We start from the raw sequence: 22,024 nt of genomic DNA on the forward strand, positions 1-22,024 counted from the left end.
GATTGGTAAGAAAGTCTGGGCATGTCTAAGCTCTGATTCCCATGAGTAGAGGCCAGAATCACTGGTCCATCTGATAACTGGCTATGTTGAACAAGATTATAATTGAATGTTGATAGTTTCTCTCCCCCCTCCCCAATGTGAATGATAGAGCAGGTGGCATGAGAATAGACCCACATGGGATTTGTTAATGAGAAATGTACCCTGAAGGAACCCTCTCCCAGCCCAACCCTAGTTGATTTCCTTTTAATGAAGCTATTGTTATAAAAGTGGCCAATGTGCCTTCCTAATCACTTTTGCTACACTATATTGGTGTTTATTTGGTTTTCTTTTATTTATGTTAAAAGTTTAACTAAAACATGTGACCAATGCAGTCTTGCCTTCAGAGCTCTGACTGACTGATTCCCTTTTCTAAAACTGTAGTAGAACCATAAGTGAATTTAAGCTTTCGATAATGATAAGCTGAAGCTAATGGTTTGTGGGAATACAGCATAATTTGGCAAGCCTTTTTCATTTTCCCCAACCCCTTTGCCTCACCCACAAAATGAGAGGATTAGTTTAGATATAAGCTGAGGGCTTACATCTGAAAGGCAAGACAATCTGCTTCTTTGCCCATGCGATTGCCTTGTACGCACTCTCAGGGAAACAGACCCGGCGCCAGGCCCTGGGCATAGATAGACCAGAGCAACTGCCTGTGGTTCGGAAGCTTCCATTCTGGAGGAGAACAACAAATATACACAAAAGAAGTGCAAAGTAATTTGGGGGGAGTGGGTTAAAGGTTCTGTAAAGCAAAGTGAAGAGGGTGCTCTCTAGTCAGGGAGATGGGGAGTCTGTGCAAAGGCCCCGAATCCAGTATGGGGGACAAGCCCCCTGAGCTGTGAAACAGTAATGTGCGATGAGGCTTCTCTCTGAGTCTGAGGGGGCCAGCACCAGGCCTCCTTTTGAATTGTGGTTTCTGGGCAGCTGTAGGGTTTGGAGACCGGGAGAGAAGCAGAGCAGCAGTCTTCGAGATATAGTCCAGTATTGGTTTAGTATCGGGCCACTGGTCCCAGTTGGCTCTGGGAAGAATGGGAGACAGACACAAACCTCCCTCCCTTAAATCCAATACACTTACACGTGGTGGCTTCACCTCCCTAGGGTCATGGTCCTCTTTAAGAAGGAAGGACAAACAACAATCTAGAATCAAAGGCATTGGTCAAGAACAGGACGCTGTAGCGGCAAGGACAAGGGCACTCTTTGCAGAAACATGCTCCTGTTTTACCATGGCTTGGTGCCCATGGAAAGCTATTATCTGTGGCTGACTGAACTTAAGGGTGGGAGAGCAAAAAACATCCTAATGTATGTTAGAGACAGAAGACAATTTCTAAGGTTGCTGGATTATAGGAGATGAGACAATCTTCAATTCAAAAGTAGGAATTGGTTTTTAATGTCATCTGCAGCTTTGTAATCAATGAAATATTACTAGAGAAAGTTTTAATTTTGATTCTCCTGATTAATGTTCGGTTTATTCCTGAGCAAGTTGATGGTTTAATTAAATCAAGATTTAGTACTTCTTAGTACATGGTACTATACCTATGGTATCCATCTAACTTCTGGAGAAAGATTTTAATAAATTTCTTTACTTAGTGTTTAGTTTGACAATGGATTTGTAAAATGGTGTGTATTTGGATATTGATTAGCAATTACATTTTCTGTCACCTTTAATCAGGAGAATAATTAGATATTTTTTTGTTCTTGTTGAGAAATTTCATGCATTTTCAACTTTTACTATTTTTAAAAAAAAAAATTTAGTTACAGCTGAATTAAATATTTCATTTTAAAAATTCTCATTTATTCTCTTATACCAAGTATAAAGCGTTTCTTTTATCCAGGGCTTGTTGCTTTCAGCATTGCAACTGTGTATGCTCACATGGACATATTATATTAAGATGATTTTGGCAGTAGCTTTTCAACTTCCAAAGAAGAGACAAACCTGGTCATTTAGGGAACAGGCTTGGCAACTCAAGTACAGGACCAGCTATACCCAATTCAGAATTACTTCTCCAGTCCTAACGTGTAAATGTGCAGATATTGGTTTGACAGCCTCTAGACCACCATTTTTTTTTTCATTTTCTTCCTAGGAATGCATTTTCAACCAATAAAAAGAACCTTGATTTGGTTGGTAGCCAGGTGCCATGGGTCATATCCTACTTCTCTGACAGTTAACTGCTTGAGTGACATCAGAGCAGTCATTTAATAGTTCTCTGTAAAGTCAGGATCTTGGATTGGATCTTCTGATAGCTCTTTCTATTCTCATCTTTGAAGATAGTTATGGGCCAGAAGGTGAACTGTTTAATTTCAGCAAACCTGTAAATTCATTGCTATCAGGATTTTCAGATGAGGATGACTCTTCTCATTACATAGTTGACTGGCACAGTCTTAGAAAGTTGCCAGGTTAGCAAGTGTTAGAGGCAAGACTTGATCCTGAAGCCGCTGGTATAATATCCACTAGGGCCTACTACAGGAACCACCTGCTTTAGCTTTGTGGTGTAAAGTTCTTAAATATTAATTGAATAATCTGTGATTGTTTGCACAAGTCACCTCAGAATCCACTCCAAATCAAGGGGGAAAAATTCCACTTCTTTTTCCAAAATAGCTGGGAATTAGTCTTCCTAAGTTTTTTTTTTTTTTTTTTGTTTGTTTGTTTGTTTTGTTTTTTATTTAAATGTGTTTTTATAAAACCTAAGTATGTGCTTTGGAATGCACTTCTAAGTCATGACCTTCGGTGATAAATTTCTTTCTATATTTCCTTTAAAGGTCCATTTTCTTTAAACTGATAAGGGAGTATACGGACAAGATTCTGCTGCCTGGGGGTTTGCTGGTGTGATTATTCACCATGATCTCTTTTCCCACACCATGATTGTTATGAATGACCAGGTAAAGCTTTTAGCCAATATTTTTAAAGCGATAGTTTGGTCATTAAAATGGTCTTTACTTTAGTACATAATGGTATAAGTTAGTTCTGATTTTTATTATTTAACTCTCATGAGAGTTTTAACAAGCACTCTCTTTTTTGGAACAAATAAAGATGTTGTTTTTCCTAGTGAGTTTTATTCCAATTTCAGAAGTCACAAAGAATGGAATGTTTACTTGATATATTAAAACAGCACATTAGGTATTTTTGTCCTAAGATCTTATGAATCTCTTGGGCCTGTTCATTCACAAATAGAACCTCTTTTGTTTCCATGTAACAGAAAAATGTAGTATTTGCCACTTTACCAGCTAGGGTAGTAGAGTTTTATCATAAATAAGCAAAAGAATGGCTTACACCGTTTTTGTTTTAAAAGTACCTTGTGATCTTTAGATGAAAGCTACCCTAAGTAGAGCTGAGAATAAAGGATTTAAAAGAGCTTGTTTTGAGGTCTAGGAGGGCATCTTCTGGGCAGCTAGGTGGCCTGGAATTGGGAGGTGGTCTCTAGCTGCTCAGTCATGTCCAAGTCTTGGTGACCTCTATGGGCCAGAGCACACTGGGCCCTTCTGTGGGAACTCTATGGGCATAGATGTTTGAGATCTGGGTTCAGATCCAGCCTCAGCCACTGGGGCACCATGGACAAGCCACTTTTAACTCCTTAATTCTTGATTAGATGTTAACAATTTTTGTTGCTGTTTTTCAGTTATGTCTCTCTGTGTCCCCATTTGAGGTTTTCTTGGCAAAGACACTGAAGCATTTTGCAATTTCCTTCTCCACCTCATCTTACAGATGAGGAAATTGAGGCAAACAGGGAAAAGTGACTGACCCAAGGACAGCTAGTAAGTGTCTGAGGTTGGATTTGAACTCAAGAAAATATGTCTTCCTGGAATTTCTGGCAGGAGGGTGACCTCTAACTGCCCAATTATAAAGACTATGATTATACAATTTGCCATTCTGTCAGGAGGTTGAAACAGTTATTTTGTTTGGAATTATTAATGAGCCTATGGGCTTGTTATATTTTTCTTCCTGCAGACACCAGACTCAGTGTCCTCCTTGATGTTTTTTCCAAGTAGAATACGGTAAAAAAAAAAAAAAAGAGAGAGAGAGAGAGAGAGAGAGAGAATCGTTATTATGATTCTTATTGCTTAGTACATGCACTTAAATGCCTCTTGTTTTATGAACCAGGTACCAGAACCACAGAATGTTGATCCTTCTATGGTTCAAATGACCTTTCTTGATGATGTTGTTCCCTCTCTGTTGAAAGGAGAAGATATTGGCATCTCGTCACATCGTACTTCTCGATCTGCTCTGAGAAGCACCGCTGTTCACGTAGGTAGATTATAACCAGTGTAATGTCCTTATGCTTAATCTGTATACATACAAGCATATCATGTATAATCACCATCATCTCATTATATTTAGGATCTTTCTACACTGGCTGAAGCCAGTAGCCCCAGGTCAGCTATGAATCCCCAGAACCAACACCACCAGCAGCAGCAGCAGCAGCAACAGCAGCAGCAGCAGCAGCAGCAGCAACAGCAACAGCAGCAGCTGCAGCAACAGCATCTACAGCAGCAGCAGCTACAGCAGCAGCAGCTACAGCAACAGCAGCTACAGCAGCAACAACTACAGCAACAGCAGCTACAGCAACAACAGCTACAGCAACAGCAGCTACAGCAGCAGCAGCTGCAGCTGCAGCAACAGCAACTGCAGCAACAGCAGCTGCAGCAACAGCAACTGCAGCAACAGCAGCTGCAGCAACAGCAACTGCAGCAACAGCAGCTGCAACAACAGCAGCTGCAACAACAGCAACTGCAACAACAACAACAGCATCGAAACATTCGACTGACCAAAAGAAAAGGCTCAGATAGTAGTGTGCCAGATGAAGAGAAGATGAAGGAAGATAAGTTTGATTACCTTGGCCGTGGAGGTAGGAGTACATTCTCCCTTTGTTGAGGAATTATAAGGAATAAATAAAATAGAAATGTTAAAAAAAAAAAAAAACTTATGTTGTACTGGAATCTAAAATTAATGTTTTTTTTTTCCTTCTAGAAAGTCTTAAAAGCAAAAATAAACATTTTCTTAACAAAAGAAGAAAAATTGACGGGGATGAAAAGAAACTAACTTTAAAGAGATTCCGACCCGACCACATTTTAGACAATTCTGACAGCAGTGACTCAGAAAATACAAATAAAAGAATGACAAATCCACCTTTTCAGCACATTCCTGAAAGTGATGTGAGGAATATAAACAATTCTAATATCAATGGAGATGAAGGAAAATCCCAGCGTGGTGAGGGAGCAGAAGAAGCAACAGTAAATCGTCAGTCTTCATGGGGTCCAATACCAGAAGAAAAGAAACGTGAAGGTTCAGACATCCTGAAGCCAGCTAGCCTTGAGCTGCAAGATAGGCCTCTGTTCAGCGCCTCAGATGAATTTCTCTTTTATGATCCCAATGCCACTCAAGACGGCAAAGGAGAGAAAACCCGTCCTTTAGAATTCTTACCGAAGGATCAGTTTGCACCCAAAGAAGTTTCACCAAAGGGTGTTATTGACATTACAAATGAAGCTGGTGCAGATAAGGTGGCTCAGGACAACTCCACAAGAATCTTTGGTTTTCAGCCACTTCAGAAACTGGATACTTTTGGTAGCGAATCCAAACTTGTATTTCCCAATGCACAATATTTAGAACCAAGGAAAAAGGATTCTGAAACGAGCTGGGTTAGCAGCATTGTGAACAAACCAAGTTTGTCAGCGCCCAGTGTTATGAACCCATTAGCTGTAAATGAGCATCTGAGTGCTGAAAAAGATAAAAATCCATTCGGATCTTACCGTACTTCATTAAATGTAGTTTCTCTAACTGATGACAGCAAACTGCATAAGCGAAGTCCACCCCCTGAGGGTATGAAGTCCAAATTCGGTTCTTTAGCCGATGCGTCCAAACCAAAATCCAATCCTTTACTTGATGCTATTCAACCCAAACTCACTCATTCTCCTGACTCTGTGAAATCTAAGAACAGCTTCTCAAATAGTGGCCATGCCATGGGAGAGAGAAGGATGACAAATAAAACCGAACATGACTTACCAAGATCTAGTTTTCATCCAGTTCCGACTCGTGTCAATGCTTTAGAAACCAAGAGTCCTCTTATCATCGATAAAAATGAGCATTTCACAGTTTATAGAGATCCCGCGCTTGTTGGGCAAGAGACAGGAAATAATCATGTTTCATCCTTCTTAAACCAGCATTCTTACCCACTTCATTCTCCATCCCATAGAACTTGTCTCAATGCCACCTCTCATCAACCTACTTTAAGTGCCCCTCCCCCCCACCTGATGCCTGGCTCTTCAAACCAAGCCCCTTTGCCTCCTATCAGTACCCATCCTTTGAACACTGCCCCTCCTCCCCACCCTCCCGTTCATCACCCTCATTTGCTTCCGGCAGTGTTACCTGGAGTGCCTCCAGCCCCTTTAATGGGCGGCCACCCACGGCTAGAGGCCGCTCACGCCAGCAGCTTGAGTCACTTAGCCCTAGCACACCAGCAACAACAGCAGCAACAGCAGCAGCAGCAACAGCAGCAGCCGCAGCAACTGCCACCACAGATGGCACAGCAGCTGCCACCGCAGATGGCGCAGCAGCTCCCACCACAGATGGCGCAGCAGCTGCCACCGCAGATGGCACAGCAGCTACCACCGCAGATGGCACAGCAGCTCGCATCACAGCAGATGGCCCCACAGCAGCTGGCGCCACAGCAGCTGGCGCCACAGCAGCTGGCACCACAGCAGCTGGCGCCCCAGCAGCTGGTGCCCCAGCAGATGCCGCCACAGCAACTGCCACCGCAGCAGCCACCACCGCAGCAGCCACCACAGCCGCAAATGCTACAGCATCCACCACCTCATCTCATTGGACAAGCACATCCGCCCACTTCCTTTAATCAGCTCGGACTCTATCCAATTATTTGGCAGTATCCTAACGGGACCCACTCTTACCCGGGAGTCAACCTACCCTCTTCTAAGTGGGTCCACCCAGACAACCAAGTGAATGCCGAGGGCCCCATGCGGAGGGTAAGTCACCTTGATGGTTTCTAGACAGACATTGGCAAACCTGAGTCTCCTAGTCTCAGCGGTGCCGTGAGTTTGTGCCCAGTGGCAGAGGAGTTTGTGCAGAATCCTAAAATTAAGGCAGTGAAGATAGGGTAGTTTGGCCACAGGTTATCACCAGATTGGGGGTAAAGAGTCTCATGTAAAGAAACCTCTGAGATGACAACCCAGAACCCCACTGGGTTAGTGGAAAACTGAGAGGAGCTCTTGTAACTGCAGGCTCGTTGCTACTTCACTGCACTGTGTCATACAGTCTCCTTAAAATGTTATAACTTTTAAGTTAGGTATAACGTAGTAAGTTAGATCACTTTCAGCATAGCTACATAGACCCCATCAAGTTAGTCAGTGTAACTGTTAAATCCTTTGTTTCTGCTTTAGAGGAGAATTACTTATACATCTGAGAGGAGACTGGGGAAAGATCTCTCTCAGATTCAGAGTTTGAAACCATAGGCCTAATGACCAAATTGTTGTGAGAATTTAGTAAGAACTAAGCAAATCAAATTTTATGGGGCAGTATTTATAATAATTAAATACAAGAAGTATTGTGCGTAAGGTGAAGATTCCATTTTAATGAGATCCAATCCCAGCCCCAGGACATTGATTTCTTTTTTTTTTTAATTCACTATATATATATTTTAAAATGTTGTTGTAAGGAATACAATTTTATTATGCTTTTATAGTTAATAGAGTCTGTCATAATAAGTTTTTATGTTTTGGTTATAGGACATTTTAGAGAATCTTGATTAGGACCCTCCTTAAGAATTTTTTGGTTGTTTTTTAATGTGTTTAATGGCCACACGATATCTTTCTGTTTTATTTTTAATTGCTTTTCAATAGTGTGTTGTTTTAGCACTAGAATCAAGTCATTTAAACTCTGATCTCAGTCTCTTGAGCTGTAAAGTTACGTTGCTCAGAATTGCTAAGCTCAAAAATCTCAACAGTTCTCTGCTGTTCCTCTTAGGAAAAATCATTTTGGGAACCCAGGTATAAATTAACCAGATTGACTTTGTATTATCCACATACAGTGAACCAAATTTGTGATCCAAACTTGTTACTATTTCACCTTGCCAATTAACCTATAAATTGTCATGGAAGAGTGTCGCTGAATGAATGACACAGAAAGATGAATTTTTTTTTGATAGGTACTTTATGTGTTTGACAGTAGAGAAAGTAGTTCAGTTTTTAATTTATTTGGTAACATGGTGAAGTATGAGTACAATAAATTCATCTTATTTTCATTCTGAGTTTGAAGGTACATTTTAAAAATATATGAAATGGATTCAGTATTAAAAGATTGTTATTTAAAACTTAAGCCAAAAAAATCATAGACTAGGAGTGGCAAATGACAAACCTATTCATATTTCTTAAAATTCCTATGAAGTACTTTTCAAGTACCAGTTAATTTTATGAATTATGTAGTTTTGAGTGTTTAGAAAGCTTATAAACTGTGTCTTCTTGGTGTGTATAAAGTAGTTAATCCATAATTTTACCCTTGGTAAATTAACATTTTTAATTAAAAAGAAAAGATTTTTATAAGTAAATAATTTATTACCAGACCTCAAGTTGCTTTCTCTGAAGGCATGTGGCAAATCAATTTTGACATGAGATCTTGCTGTGCACATGATCTGTTAAAGTTTATACTCTTTTGTATACAATACTGCTATTACAGGCGTATTCTTCGACTGTGTTTAGCTTCCTGTGGTAACTGAAGTTTGATTTGTTTTTTGTAATAGAATACTCCCAGTCCTTGGTTACATCAGCCCACCCCTGTGACCTCTGCTGATGGTCTTGGGTTACTGAGTCACATTCCTGTCAGGCCATCCAGTGCAGAACCGCAACGGCCCCTTAAAATGACAACTCATTCTAGTCCACCGTTGTCAAAAACGTTAGTAGATCATCACAAAGAGTAAGTTTGCCAAGCTTAAGACTTTTAAATACCTTATGTTTATGTGCTTCCTTTTATTCTGAGGCATTTTAAATTAATGCCACAAAATTAGACTTTTAAAAAGTCGAGTTCCTTTTGTTTTAATTTATGTTCTGATTTACTGGGTTCCATTATGGGATGTGTAAAAAAGAATGTTTATACTGGCATGACAGTTTATTTTTTACCAAATAGAAACTTTTATGGAAGAGAAAGTGACTAAGAATACCCTGTGTCTGGTTTTCTCCTTACAGAGAATTGGAGAGGAATGTTTATATTGACCCTCTCCGGACTGTTGTACCCACACCAGCCAAGAATGATTTGGATCGAATGGCAGCTGGAAAAGACAGTCACTTACACAGGCATTATGTGGATCCAATGATGGCTCAGTTACAGAGGCCACCTCAGGAGAGTGGAGAGAGACTGAATCAGTATAAAGAGGAGCACCAAAGGGTCCTTCAGGAAAGTATTGATGTTGCCCCCTTCACAACCAGGAAGGCTCTCGAGGCGGAGAGAGAAAATTATGTCAGAATCAACCCTTTGGCCTCTTCCAGCCCCCATGGCCAACCTTCTAAGCAAGACATAGATGGGGACCGTGCTGTGTCAAACCTGTATAAAATGAAGCACGCTGCGCCTCAGACTTTACCACCAAGTAACTATTTCACCACTATATCAAACAGTGTAGTGAATGAACCACCACAAACATTCCCGCCTAAAGAGATAACCGCCCTGTACATGGACAAACTGGGTCCTGGCACCTCTACAGTGACCAATCCTCAAGCTCTGACTTCGTTTATGCCGTCACTTTCAAAGCCCCCTCCTTTGATTAAACACCAACCAGATGGGGAAGGCCTGGGTAGCAAGATGGCCGAGCAGCTTCCCCAGCAAATCCCGTCGCACTCCTTGGCTGCTTTTGGAAGTGACTGTCGGAGCCCGACCCATTTGACGGTTTCTGCCTCGAACCCCATGCGGAGTATGCCTGCGCTACACAGAGCACCCGTTTTTCACCCACCGATTCATCCCGGTCTGGACAGAAAGGAAAGCACCTATAGCAGCCTTTCCCCTCCGACCTTGACTCCAGTTTTACCAGTAAATGCTGGTGGAAAACTCCAAGAGCTACAGAAACCTCCAACTCTAGTGCCCGAGCCAAAAGATGCTCAGGCAGCCTTCAAGCTCGCCCCCGACCAGAGCCTATCTGAAATGTGGCGGTCTCCTCATTCCCTTGGCAGTGAGAAGTCCCTGTGGCACATGGAGAAACCCAGCGGGAAATCGCTGGCCCCTGCCACAGCCTCTGTCATCGTACGTCCCTCTTCAAGCATGAAGTATGACGGCATGTCAGCAATGCAGCCAATGCCCCGGGAGCGGGGCAGCTCCTCGACCGGCCTGAATCCAGCAGATCCCTGGAAGATGGCAGAGGCCAGGGATGCCGGGAGACTCCTCTTTCCTAGTTCGAATTCGAGCTTTTCACACGCCCAATACGAGAAGAGCTTCGACGCCGCTTCGCAGAGCAGCGTCTCTGGCCCCCTCCTGGTACCTATCACCACCGGTTTTACATGCAACGCCAAAGCGGACATAACCCCCGTTGTCGCCACCTCCAACAGCAGCACCTCCAGCTGGGGTAGCTCAGAGTTAACCTACTCCTTATCGACTCCGATCTTGGCCCCCGCGTCTCTACAGTACATTTCTTCAAGTCGCGTGGGTCAGCTAACAGCCCACTCGCAAGAACGCCGCATCATGCCGTCAATCTCCACAGCCGCTAGCAAGGCCAACAGGGCAGCCCAGCTCAGCACCGCATTTTCCAGCTCAGCAGAATTTATCCACTTGAAGAAACATAAGGCTGCATTGGCTGCGGCCCAGTTTAAAACCGGTCTTTCCTTCGAGACCGAGCCTCTTGCTGGAAGAAGCCTGGCGGGTCCGGCTCTCACTGCCCTCGAGATCCCTGTTGGCCGCAGTATGTTGGGGAACAAGGCGCACACCCTTAGCAGTGGGCAGAGCTCCCAGAAACAGCCCAAGTACCACACCAAGCTGAAAAAGGCCTGGCTCACCAGACATTCAGAGGAAGACAAAAACACTAACCGGGTGGAGACTCCAGCAAGCGCCATGTCCGAAATGATCAAGCCGTGCTCTGTCAATCTCATAGCCTCGACATCGAGTGAGCTACATAGCAGCATGGAGAGTAAGGTCCTGGGAGAGAAGTCCAGAGATGATAAAGCTGGCAGAAGGAAGCTGAAGAGGACCTACGAGTCTGGCTCCGAGAGTGGAGATTCAGATGGGAGCGAGAGCAAGGCTGAGCAGAGGACCAAGCGTCAGCCCAAGCCCACCTACAAAAAGAAGCAGAACGACTTGCAGAAGAGAAAGGGTGAACTCGAGGACGAAATGAGGCCCAACGGCCTTATCAGCAGGAGTTCTCGGGAGAAGAGCAAGCTCAAGCTGCCGAGCAGCAGCAGCAGCGGTAAGTGCACCATCTTCCTGGCTGGGCGGGGTGGGGCTGAGCTGAGAACAACCCCCAGGGTCGGGGCCCCCTCCCACCTTGTGCTTGGTCTTTACTCTCTAACTCCGTAGTACGCAGCAGTCATTGCTGATGACCAGAGGATGTTTTTTATTTGAGTATCCTTTTAGCATTAAAGATAATTTTAATGATTTTTTGTGTGTGTGGTCAGGAAAATACTTTTGTTGACAGGGCAAGCTTCAATACTTTTTACTCTTAGTTTTTAAACTTAGCTTTTTCTTTTGAAAAGAGTTGCTTGATAATGCAGACATGTGCCTTTTTAAAAGTTTCATTGATAATAAATCCCTGAAGTGTAGGAAAGGGAAGTGTTCTCCTCTCACTAGACAGATCCCTTCTGTCTCTGGTCTGAGCTTCCTTATTTGTCAAGTGAAGCTAGAGGAGAACACTCTTCTTGCTTCCCTCATGGGATTGGTGGAGGAGAGCTCTCACTCTTCACAATGTGATCATCTCTTCTCTCAGAGACACAAAGGAGCTCGGGCATCATCCCGGTTCAGTATCTGACCAGGAGTCCACTTCAATTAGCAGCCAGCAAGAAGTAATTCTTCCCCTTCTTCTGAGTCCTGTCTGCTTCCAAAGGTGGCCCCCAGAATGAGGCTTTCTGTGTGGCCACACTGGGAAAATGAGGCTGGGTCAGCCCCACTGCCTTGAGCTGAGTCTGGCTCCTGTGGCACTTTATCTTGCTTGTCTCTGCCTTCTTCTCCATGGCGTTTACAGTATCCAGTTCCTTCCTAAAAGAGGTGCCCAGAGCTTGAGGAGGTCTGACCTGGCCATGTGAAATAGGACTGTCACCTCCCCAAATCTGGGCAAGCCACAGGTCTCAGGCTAGCTTTGGGTCTGCTCTGTAACACTGCTGACTTAGATCGCGTTTCCAACAAGTTTCTATTTTTGCTTTAATGCAAAAGCATCTTGAATGGACCTGCCTGTATACTTATTTTGAGGAATACGTGTAATCATTTCAGCAAGAGATGATCTGGTGTTTTTTAGAAGTCAAAATGGCAGATTCGATGGGCAGTGTCTTTAGGTACTTAAAACTCTTGTTTTCTTTTTCCTTTAAATACTAGAGAAATAAAATTTTCACTAACATTTAGAATGTTTTCATTCTTTTCCCAATTAAAAAGATACTAACAATCTTGATAAGACTGCCCCCTTTTTCAGATGAACTCCTGTGGAGGCACGCTCTCCCCATCTTAGATTTACAAAGTTCAATTCTGTCTCGTTAGATTCAGAGAAGACATCTTTCTGGACATGATTCTTTGATCCAGTGGGTTAGCTTCAGTTTCATTAAAAGACACTCTAAGGTGATTCTGTTGATGTCAAGAGTCTGGGGCAGTTACTCATTTGTCTTTGAATCCATCTCCCCGTACTATCATTTAGCTAACCTGTATCGTTCCACCTTGTAAGTTTGAAATGGCTGAGCTAACATTTAGGAAACTAGCTGTCACATTCTAATGGACAAGCAACCCTGCCAAATGAAGAAAGGGCATTAGGCTGCCGTGTCCATTCTTGATGGAGCTATCCTTCCTCTTTGTGATAACAGCTTCCTTTTCTGACTGCCATTGTTTTAGCTTTTGTTTTCTACCCTTTACCCACTGAGATGATATGTGTAGATCATTTAGTTATGAGTCTGATTCCTGATCTAAATGAAAATTTAATTATTTTGTTCACCTGTCTTGCTAAAGTTAAAAAGAAAGGTCCAGATGATTGGAAATCTCTTTGGCAAACTAAAAACCTGTTGGTATTAAAGCGGTGTTATTGTGATTCTGAGTTTTAAGATCTTTAGTGTAGATTATGAGTAGATTAAGTGCCAGTCCTGGAGTTGAGAGGACCTGAATTCAAATATAGCTTCAGCCGTTTAGTAGCTGTGTATCCTTAGACAAGGCACTTCACCCTGTTTGCCTCAGTTTATTCATTTGTAAAATGAGTTGTAGAAGGAAATGATCAATCACTCTCGTATTTCTGCCAAGAAAACTCCAGAATGGGGTCACAGAGACATGACAGAGAAATGACTAAACAACAATATAAGCTGTGAAAGAATTTTCACTTTGAGGTCAAATGATGTAGGAGGAAATAATACCCAATTTGTGCAGACCTCATCAAAAATCTTTAATCAAATTTTCAGTGATTGAGTCTCACCCTCACCCTCATCTCAGCCCCCTCCCCCACCCCCAAGTGGACAGATCCAAGTGGCTCCTTGCCATAAGTTAGAGGCAGCCAAGAAGAGCAGAAAATTTGAGGAAAATCCAGGCACAGAGCCTAGAAATGCTCACAACTGGGGCCTCTTTTAAATGGGCCACCCTGTAGTTTAAACATAGTGTACTTATTTTTTCCACAACTGCATTTTTTCTCCAACAATGAGTAGACAGATAAGATGGGAGTAAATTCAGTCAAGGCTTTAGCTAAAGCAATTGAGCTCATGTGAAAAAGTCAACCCTACAAGTTCTTACAAGATAAAATCTCAGGATTAGAATATTGTTCTGCTCTCTATTATGAATGAGCTTTGATTCAGAAAATGTAGCTTCTTTTTAATGGGAAACATCTGATAAGTTTCAAAAGTAACATTGAAGAGTTTCTATTTTTGTTTTAACGCAAAAAGCATCTTGAATGGATCTGCCTGTACTTATTTTGAGGAATAGGTGTAATCATTTCAGCAAGAGATGCTCTGGTATTTTTTAGAAGTCAAAATGGCAGATTCGATGGGCGGTGTCTTTAGGTACTTAAAACTCTTGTTTTCTTTTTCCTTTAACTATTAGAGAAATAAAATTTCTGTGAATCGGGTTCTTTTATTTCTAACATTTAGAATGTTTTCAGTCTTTTCCCAATTAAAAAGATCTAATAATCTTGAGAAGACTAAGCTTTCTGAGGATATCATTTTTGTTGGGTCTTGCTCCCACTGATCTCTGCTGCATCACACACATGTGTATGTATCTTAACCCCTCTCCTTCTTATTTGTCCAAGTGAAACCATCTTTTTATCCTAGAAAGTTGAACTGAAACATGATTTTTGGAATTATAATTCTCTTCTGGATTTTAAGAAATGCCCTTTGCTTTTAGAAGCGTGTCCTTATGATCTTTAATGTGCCTTACATCACAGAGTATTTTTCCTTACTGTATCAGTTATTTGCATGCAAACCACATTTCTGTCTGCATTAATTAGGAAGTACTTTTTTAATTTTAGAATTTCTATAGATAGGAAGGAGTAGTTATTTCAACAGCACAAGTATTTGATAATGCCAATTCTAAGCGATTTCGAATCTTAAAATCTCCCATTTTCTAATGCATTCATATAGATCTTCTCTGAGTTCAAACTTTGAAATAACCACCATTTTAGCGATCAAATTTTGTTTATTGTTATTCAGTCAACTATACAATTTATAAGAAATTTCTTAAGCCGTCTTAGTTCTGTTACTATCTAGAGCAGGTTTCAAATACCAGCTCATGGTGAAAGAGATTAAAATGTAATTATCAACATTTAACAAAAGAAAAGTATAGTCAGACAGATAATAGGTAATTTTCTGAGTCAATATGGGGGCAATATGATATCCTTAGTACTGTTAGTGACCAGCATCACATCCTAATTAAGGGTAGTAAAATAGTAAACTTGCAGTTTCAATCATTTACATCTTTAAATGGGCTGTTTTACATTTATTTCTCTTAGCTACTTATCTTGCATTGTCATAATCTTGGTAATTCATCTTTTGTGTGATTCTTACAGCTGGCATCCCCCGTTCCGTATTAAAAGACTGGCGTAAAGTCAAAAAGCTAAAGCAAACTGGGGAGTCCTTTCTGCAGGATGACTCCTGCTATGAAATAGGTCCCAATCTCCAGAAATGCAGAGAATGCAGACTTTTTAGGAGCAAGAAAGGGGAAGAACCTACTCACTCTCCTGTGTTCTGCAGATTTTACTACTTCCGACGGTAAGTAGAAATTATTGGGTACGAATTAAAGCATGTTCTTTCTTGGGGGAAGATGGGAGAAACCCTTGGACTGTGAGCTTTGCATGACAGAGCACAGCAAACTGGGATCATATTACAGAGGCAAACAAGGAATACACAATACTGAACTGAACACGTAGTACAGGAGATAGATGCTTTTCTCAACAGTAGCTTTTGAAAATGCTGTTTATCCTTTCACTTATGGGAGAATGGCTTTCTGGTAGTTCTTAAGTAATTTAAAATAATTTTTGATGCTTTGTGGTAGAAGTCATGATGAATTTTAATTTGGGTGTAAGCTGCAACAGCATGTAGTACTTATAAACCTGAGCAAGTAAATTAATATTGAGAGTGCATTCCAATGAATTACATTCTTTTCTTTTCTTAAATATGCCACTACACATTGAGATGTACCTTGAAATTGTACATTCTTTGGTTCGAAAAGAAAAATTCTAAAAGGAAATTTTTATTAAGACAATAATCAGTCATTAATGAGCTCTACCTTAATAGTTTTTCCAAAGAGATAAAGAGAAAATTAATCTGATTATTTTAGCCAAGCTTGACTATTTAGAATGGTGTGGGGGAGAGTATTTGCATCAAGTGAATGTACCAGAATGGATGCTTAAGAGAAGGAACTGTATCGATGGAAATTTTCCCCACTGTCTAGGGAACAAAAATTAAACTCGAGGCAATGTAGAGGGAAGGGTTAAGGGGAATACAGGGGAGAAGACGGCAAGTTAATGGGAGTGGAAAAGATCAAGACCGAGCTAAAGTGGTTGGTCATGAGAAAAGAGAAAGTGGTGAGAATGAAAGCTGAAGAAAAATGGGAAGTGGCATTTCATTGTCTATACCCTAGAGCAAGACCTCCTGTTTTTCACCCTGAAGGTGAAGTTCATCTTACAGTTGGAAACAGCAGTAAAATATGGAAGAAGAGAGAGGGGGCCAGGGAAGTAAAGGACCAGAGTAAGAAAGGGCAAAGCCACTGTTCAGCATTGTTAAAAGATAGCCAGTTGTGGTTTGGCAAGTCATCACAGATACAAGTCAGTCAGATAGAGTTAACCCTAAATGCTCAGAACCATCAGTGACAGTAAATAGTGAAGTTCTGAATGCTGTGGATAAGTTCTCCTACCTTGGCAGTATACTTCCCAGGGATGGTCCACATTGATAAGGTCACCTGGCAGGATAAGTTACCAAACACATAAGTTACCAAACACCAGGTCGTCCAAAAAAGCAATACAAGGATGCTCCCAAGGTCTCTCTTAAGAACTTTAGAATTGAATGTATGACATGAGAGACATTGGCACAGGACCACCCAGCATGGCGTGCCCTCCTCAGAGAATGGGCCGTGCTCTACGAGCAAAGCAGGACTGAATCAGCCCAAAAGAAATGCAAAATGTGCAAAATTAGGGAAGCCTCCCCAAATGTTCCTAGGGACCGACCCATGGCAGAGTGTTCTGGACTCGTGCTGTTCTGATTGGCCACAGTCAGACACACTGCCTCTCGACTCTTAACACAATGATGTCATTTTGGTCCTCTTCCGAAGCAAAGGACAGCGACCAAGCAAATGGCCAGAACAGCCTAGATTTCAGCAGTAATAGGATATGATGGAAAGGTCATTCAGACTTAATGCTTGCACTTATCCTTGTGTAGTAGAATTGTATATAATGACGCCTATTTTAATCTAGATGAAGGTTTTACATGTAATGCAAAGGAGATAGGATTATCCCCCATCAGAAGGTGCCCCTTGCGCCCCAAGTGGCTCTTTCTGATCCCTGTGACTCAGAATGGCCGGCAGCTGAGACGCCAGCCCTTGTTGCCTCAGACTCCTGCTCCCCTCGTTTCTGTCTCCCTCAGCCCTGCTACCCCTATTTGCTTCCTAGCTCGCTCTGGCTCTCCCTTTCATCGCGTCTGGAATGAATGGTCTGTTCTGTTGTTAACAAACTTCCCTTCCTTCATTTTGGAAGGTTCTCTTTGGCGCTCCTTCCATCTTGCCTGGCTTTACTCAGAAGATATTCCACCCTGTCCAGAACTCGGGGCTTCTCTTTTGCCTGCCCAGCAGACTGAGCCAAAAGAACAAGTTGGTATAATAGTCCCTCCTTATTCCGTGTCTGTCCTCTGTCAGTAGCGCTCGGCACCCTCCTTCTTGGAGGGTCACCTTGGCCATCCAGAGCGCCCTAGTTTAAGACTTCTCACAGCCTCTGGGGGCCTCTTTTCCTCAATATCTCACAGAGCTGTTGTGGAGATCACGTGAGATTTCTCTAAAGCACTCAGCACAGTGCCCGGCATATGGCGGGCCCCTCACCAATATCTGTTCCCTTCGTCTTTGTCCACATCCTTACTGCAGTCGCCTGTTACCTCTTTCTTAAAGAATTCAATACCTGGTTCTTTGAATGGACTGTCATCCTCAGGGGTTCATGCTGTTTCACGAACCACCTTGTCTTTATAACCCCTTAAGAGATTTTAAAAGTACTCATTAATTGATTTCTCGATTCCCCAATCACTGTCCCTTTTACTTTGGGACATAATCATCCATATGGATGTCCCCCCAAACACCCAGCCTGCCGGTTGCAATGACTCAATCTGGAAAAGAGATACTTTGGGTTTTGCCGTCAACCGCAATTGTTTAACCTCCATGGTGTACTACTAGGAAATTCTCTTTAATCTCAACCAACTATCTTTCTGTCCCTTTGCTTCTGTCCTTCTCTACGTTGTATCTTCACTGTGACCTTCTTGTTCTCCTCCTTCATCATCCTCACTTTCCTCCCTTTAAATAATGTAATTTCTGCTATAAACTGCCTTCCCCCCTTCAAGCCTTTGCATCTTTGTTCTGTTTCTCCTCATGTTTTGTCCCTGGACTACTAAATGCAGAGGAATGTTACTCAACTGCTGTCTCCATTATAGATTCATGATCTAATCACAAATGAGCCTGGGCTCTTCACAAAAACATTTTTAATCTCTGACTGATTTTCTTTTCAACTCCTCCCCCCCTGCCAAGCTATTCAAGCTTTACTCTTTGTGTTATCTTCTCAAATCTCATCCAGTATCACCTCTAAATAGAAATACCAGACTTCTCCATGTCATTCTCAACAAAAAAGAGCCGTTCTTCTCCTGAAGGCAACCGTGCCACTTGGGCCCTCAATGCCACCAGTGCCCATCTCCTCCTGGAGTTATTCCTTTAGCCATCATCCCCAGTTTCATTCATTCTCTTCTTAGGTCCTCCCACCTTCCTTGTTACCCACCAACCCATCTACCTTTCCTCTCTTTCCTCCAGGCCTCCCATCCACTTCCCTACCCATCTTCCAATTCCGTCAATCTGCTCAGCCTACTCCCTTCAAAAGGACGACTCATCTCACTTGTCCAATCAAATGGCCTTTTCTCAGGCTTCATTTTTCCTGACCACCTCAGCATAAGTAGAGTGCTGGACTTAATGTGAGGAAGGCCTGGGTTCCAGTCCTACATCAGGCACTGTTGGGACACCGGACAAAACACTGATTTTCTTTTGGACTGAAAATCTCCTTCCGGTTCCAAATCTTATCCTTTCTCCCACATCCTGTATATTTTTACTTCTGGCAGCCTTCAGGGCAGTGCTCTCTCTGAATGTCCTGCTTCAAACACAGCAATCTATATCTTGTCCTAGAGGCAATAGCAAGCCGCTGCAGTTTGCTTAAGACAGTCCCTTTCTCGGTCTTTTTGCTGAATCATCTTCCATGTCCTACTCATAATCTGTGAGTGCCCTTCAAGATTCTGTTTCTGACCCAGTTGCATGTTTGTAACAATCTCAACTCCCTTGAGTTCAGTCATCCCTAAGCAGATAGCTCCCAGATCTACCTGTCCAACCCCAGTCTCTTGCACTGCAATCACATACCGCCAGGTACATTGCCGGGCATTACCCGAATGTCCCTTGGACCTCTCAAACATGGCACATCTGCAGTAGAACTTAGTTTGTGCCACCAGCTCTGCCCCTTGCCCATCTCATTCTTCTTGAAGGCACCGCCATCCTTTCAGCTGCTCTAGTTTCCAACTTCAAAGACAGCCTGGACACTCCACTGTTCATCTTCCTCCCCTTCTCCCAGGATCCAGTTGCTTGCCACTGTCCTGTCAATTTTACTTCCTTAACATCAGCCACATTGGTCTTCTCGTTCACATGGATACCACCCATGATTTTGCCATCTCTTCCCTGGACTTGCCTTCTTCCAGTTCGTCCTCTGCCAACGTGATATTCCTAAAGCAGAGGTCTAACGATGGCATTCCCCCAAGCGAACTCTGGTGGCTTCCTGTCGCTTCTGGGGTGAAATGTCTTTGGCATTTAAATCCACTGCAATCTGCCTTCAGGAGCCTTTTCTGGACTCCATCATGCATACTTAATAGCTGATAACTCAGTTGACCTCTTTGTCCTCGATGCTTGGCATTGTACCTCCCTTTTGGGGGCCTTTGCCCAGACTGCCCCCCCTCCACTTGTGGTCAGACCTTTCTCAGGTGCCATAAAAGGTTCACCTTGGGGGCCATCACCAAGCGGAAGACTTTTCTGAAACTTCCTGTGGCTGTGGTTTGGTGCTCTTTCCTTCCCCACTTGATCTCATTTTGAATCGTTGGTCCTTCTGCTTGTTTATATTCTCCAGTTAGGTTCAACTCTAGAATTCCTGAATTAGTTCATAAAGAAATATCTTGCGTCAAACTGCATTTCACTGACAGTTGGCTTTTTTTAAACTGTGACGCAACATAGTTGTCATTCTGTCTTTAGGACACAAGGGCAATTTGTATTGTGCCTTGTGGGGGAAAAAAATCATTTCTTGTAATAACCTAAAGTCAATGGCATTTATCTTTTGCCCTAATAATACAGATCCCATTTGTGATCCCTTCCAACTTGCAAATTGAATGATTTTATAGCACTTGATTGATGTAAATTGAACATACTCATTACATCATGTTTTTTCCCCACTTTTTTACTTCTATGAAAGATAAACCAAATTAATTCTTTCCTTCTGTTTCCCTTTTACGTTAAATAAAAATTTTAAAATAGATTTATATTTCCTCATACTCACAATCTGTTTTGGTATGGTTTGTTTCAGGCTGTCCTTCAGTAAAAATGGGGTCGTCAGAATTGATGGCTTCTCATCTCCTGACCAATATGATGATGAAGCTCTGAGTTTATGGACACATGAAAATTATGATGATGACGAACTAGACTTGGAGACTTCCAAATATATCCTGAATATTATTGGTGATAAGTTTTGTCAGTTAGTAACATCCGAAAAAATAGCTTTGTCCTGGGTGAAAAAAGATGGTAAGAATATTTCGTATTCTAAAAAGTTGTTTCAATTGTGTTTGTTTCCAGGATTTGACTTGTCCTGATTTGCTGCCTGTTCTTTCTATGGATGTGCCAGTAAATTTTGTCTCGCCAAGATTTTTAGCTTGGGGCATTGCCATTCATTTCCTCATAGGCTTAACATTTATAGGGTCCTAATTTGCTCTGTGAGCAGTGAGGTGGCGCAGTGGAAACAGTGCTGGGCCTGGAGTCAGGGCGACTGATTCATCTTCCCAAGTTCAAATCCAGCCCCAGAGGCTCATTAGTGGCATGGACCTGGGAACGTCACTTCCCCCTATTTGCCTGGGTTTCCTCGTCTGTAAAATGAGCTGGAGAAGGAAATGGCCAAGCCCTCCAGGATCTGCCAATAAAACCCCACATGGGGTCACAAAGAGTCAGATTCACCTGGAAACCATTGGCCAGCCACCTGCTCTCTCTATTACTCATGGCGTTTGAAGAGTGTAGTGGGTTGATTATTCTCATGTTATTTGGTTCTCTTTATTAGGTTATAAGCTCCTTGAGGGCAAGCTCTGTCTTTGCCTCTGGTTGTGTGCCCAGCACTGAGCATGGCGCCTGGCATTTAATAGACATTTAGTAAATGTTTATTGATGGACTAGAGGTTGCAGTACTAACTTCATTGTGCATGCATCTGTCCGACAGAGAAATCATTCATTGTTCAAAATCATTAGATAGGTCTGGTCCATGTAATGTCTAGATTTGAAACATTTTGCTCAAATGTGATTATGAATATTTCTCTAAACTGACAACTTGTAGAAATATTTGATAGGTCTTCATTAGCTTTATACCATCAGTTCTCTGTTATATCACACAGATCTTTGCCTTTCAATTTCTGCACTTTTCATTCTGTTTATTCTGCATTTCAGCCAAAATTGCCTGGAAAAGAGCAGTGAGAGGCGTCCGTGAGATGTGTGATGCATGTGAAGCAACATTGTTTAATATTCATTGGGTCTGCCAAAAATGTGGATTTGTGGTCTGCTTGGATTGTTACAAAGCAAAGGAGAGGAAGAGTACAAGAGGTCAGTTTATATATCATGAGCTGGCATGTGGATTCTTAACTTTTTCTGTGGCACAGACCCCCCCACCCCGCCTCCCTTAGGCGTCTAGAGAGATCAATGGTCTTCAGATTCATATTTTTAAATGAGTAAAATAAAATAACATAGCATTACAAAGGAAACCAGTTACATTCAGATAAAGATGTAATTTTTTTTTTCAATCCAAGTTTGCCAAGTCCCTGAAATCTTTCCATGGACCCCACCGGTTTTAAGAACCCTTGAACCTAAAGAAGTGTTCATAATT

At 42.2% G+C, this 22,024-nt stretch overlaps 1 protein-coding gene across 1 annotated transcript in view; it reads left to right on the plus strand.

Moving 5' to 3' along the window:
- The first annotated feature begins 2,809 nt into the window (after window positions 1-2,809).
- The window catches only part of JMJD1C (jumonji domain containing 1C), a 39,576-nt gene continuing 20,361 nt past the window's right edge, over window positions 2,810-22,024 (plus strand). The window contains exons 1-10 of the mRNA XM_031956894.1: window positions 2,810-2,913; window positions 4,133-4,276; window positions 4,370-4,417; window positions 4,733-4,877; window positions 5,000-7,008; window positions 8,778-8,950; window positions 9,220-11,417; window positions 15,186-15,387; window positions 20,472-20,686; window positions 21,592-21,744. Of these exons, the coding sequence (XP_031812754.1) occupies window positions 2,893-2,913; window positions 4,133-4,276; window positions 4,370-4,417; window positions 4,733-4,877; window positions 5,000-7,008; window positions 8,778-8,950; window positions 9,220-11,417; window positions 15,186-15,387; window positions 20,472-20,686; window positions 21,592-21,744 (5,308 nt within the window). The 5' untranslated portion in view covers window positions 2,810-2,892. The remainder of the gene's footprint in view (window positions 2,914-4,132; window positions 4,277-4,369; window positions 4,418-4,732; window positions 4,878-4,999; window positions 7,009-8,777; window positions 8,951-9,219; window positions 11,418-15,185; window positions 15,388-20,471; window positions 20,687-21,591; window positions 21,745-22,024) is intronic.

Source organism: Sarcophilus harrisii, chromosome 2 (assembly GCF_902635505.1).
Source record: "Sarcophilus harrisii chromosome 2, mSarHar1.11, whole genome shotgun sequence".
Taxonomy (NCBI): domain Eukaryota; kingdom Metazoa; phylum Chordata; class Mammalia; order Dasyuromorphia; family Dasyuridae; genus Sarcophilus; species Sarcophilus harrisii.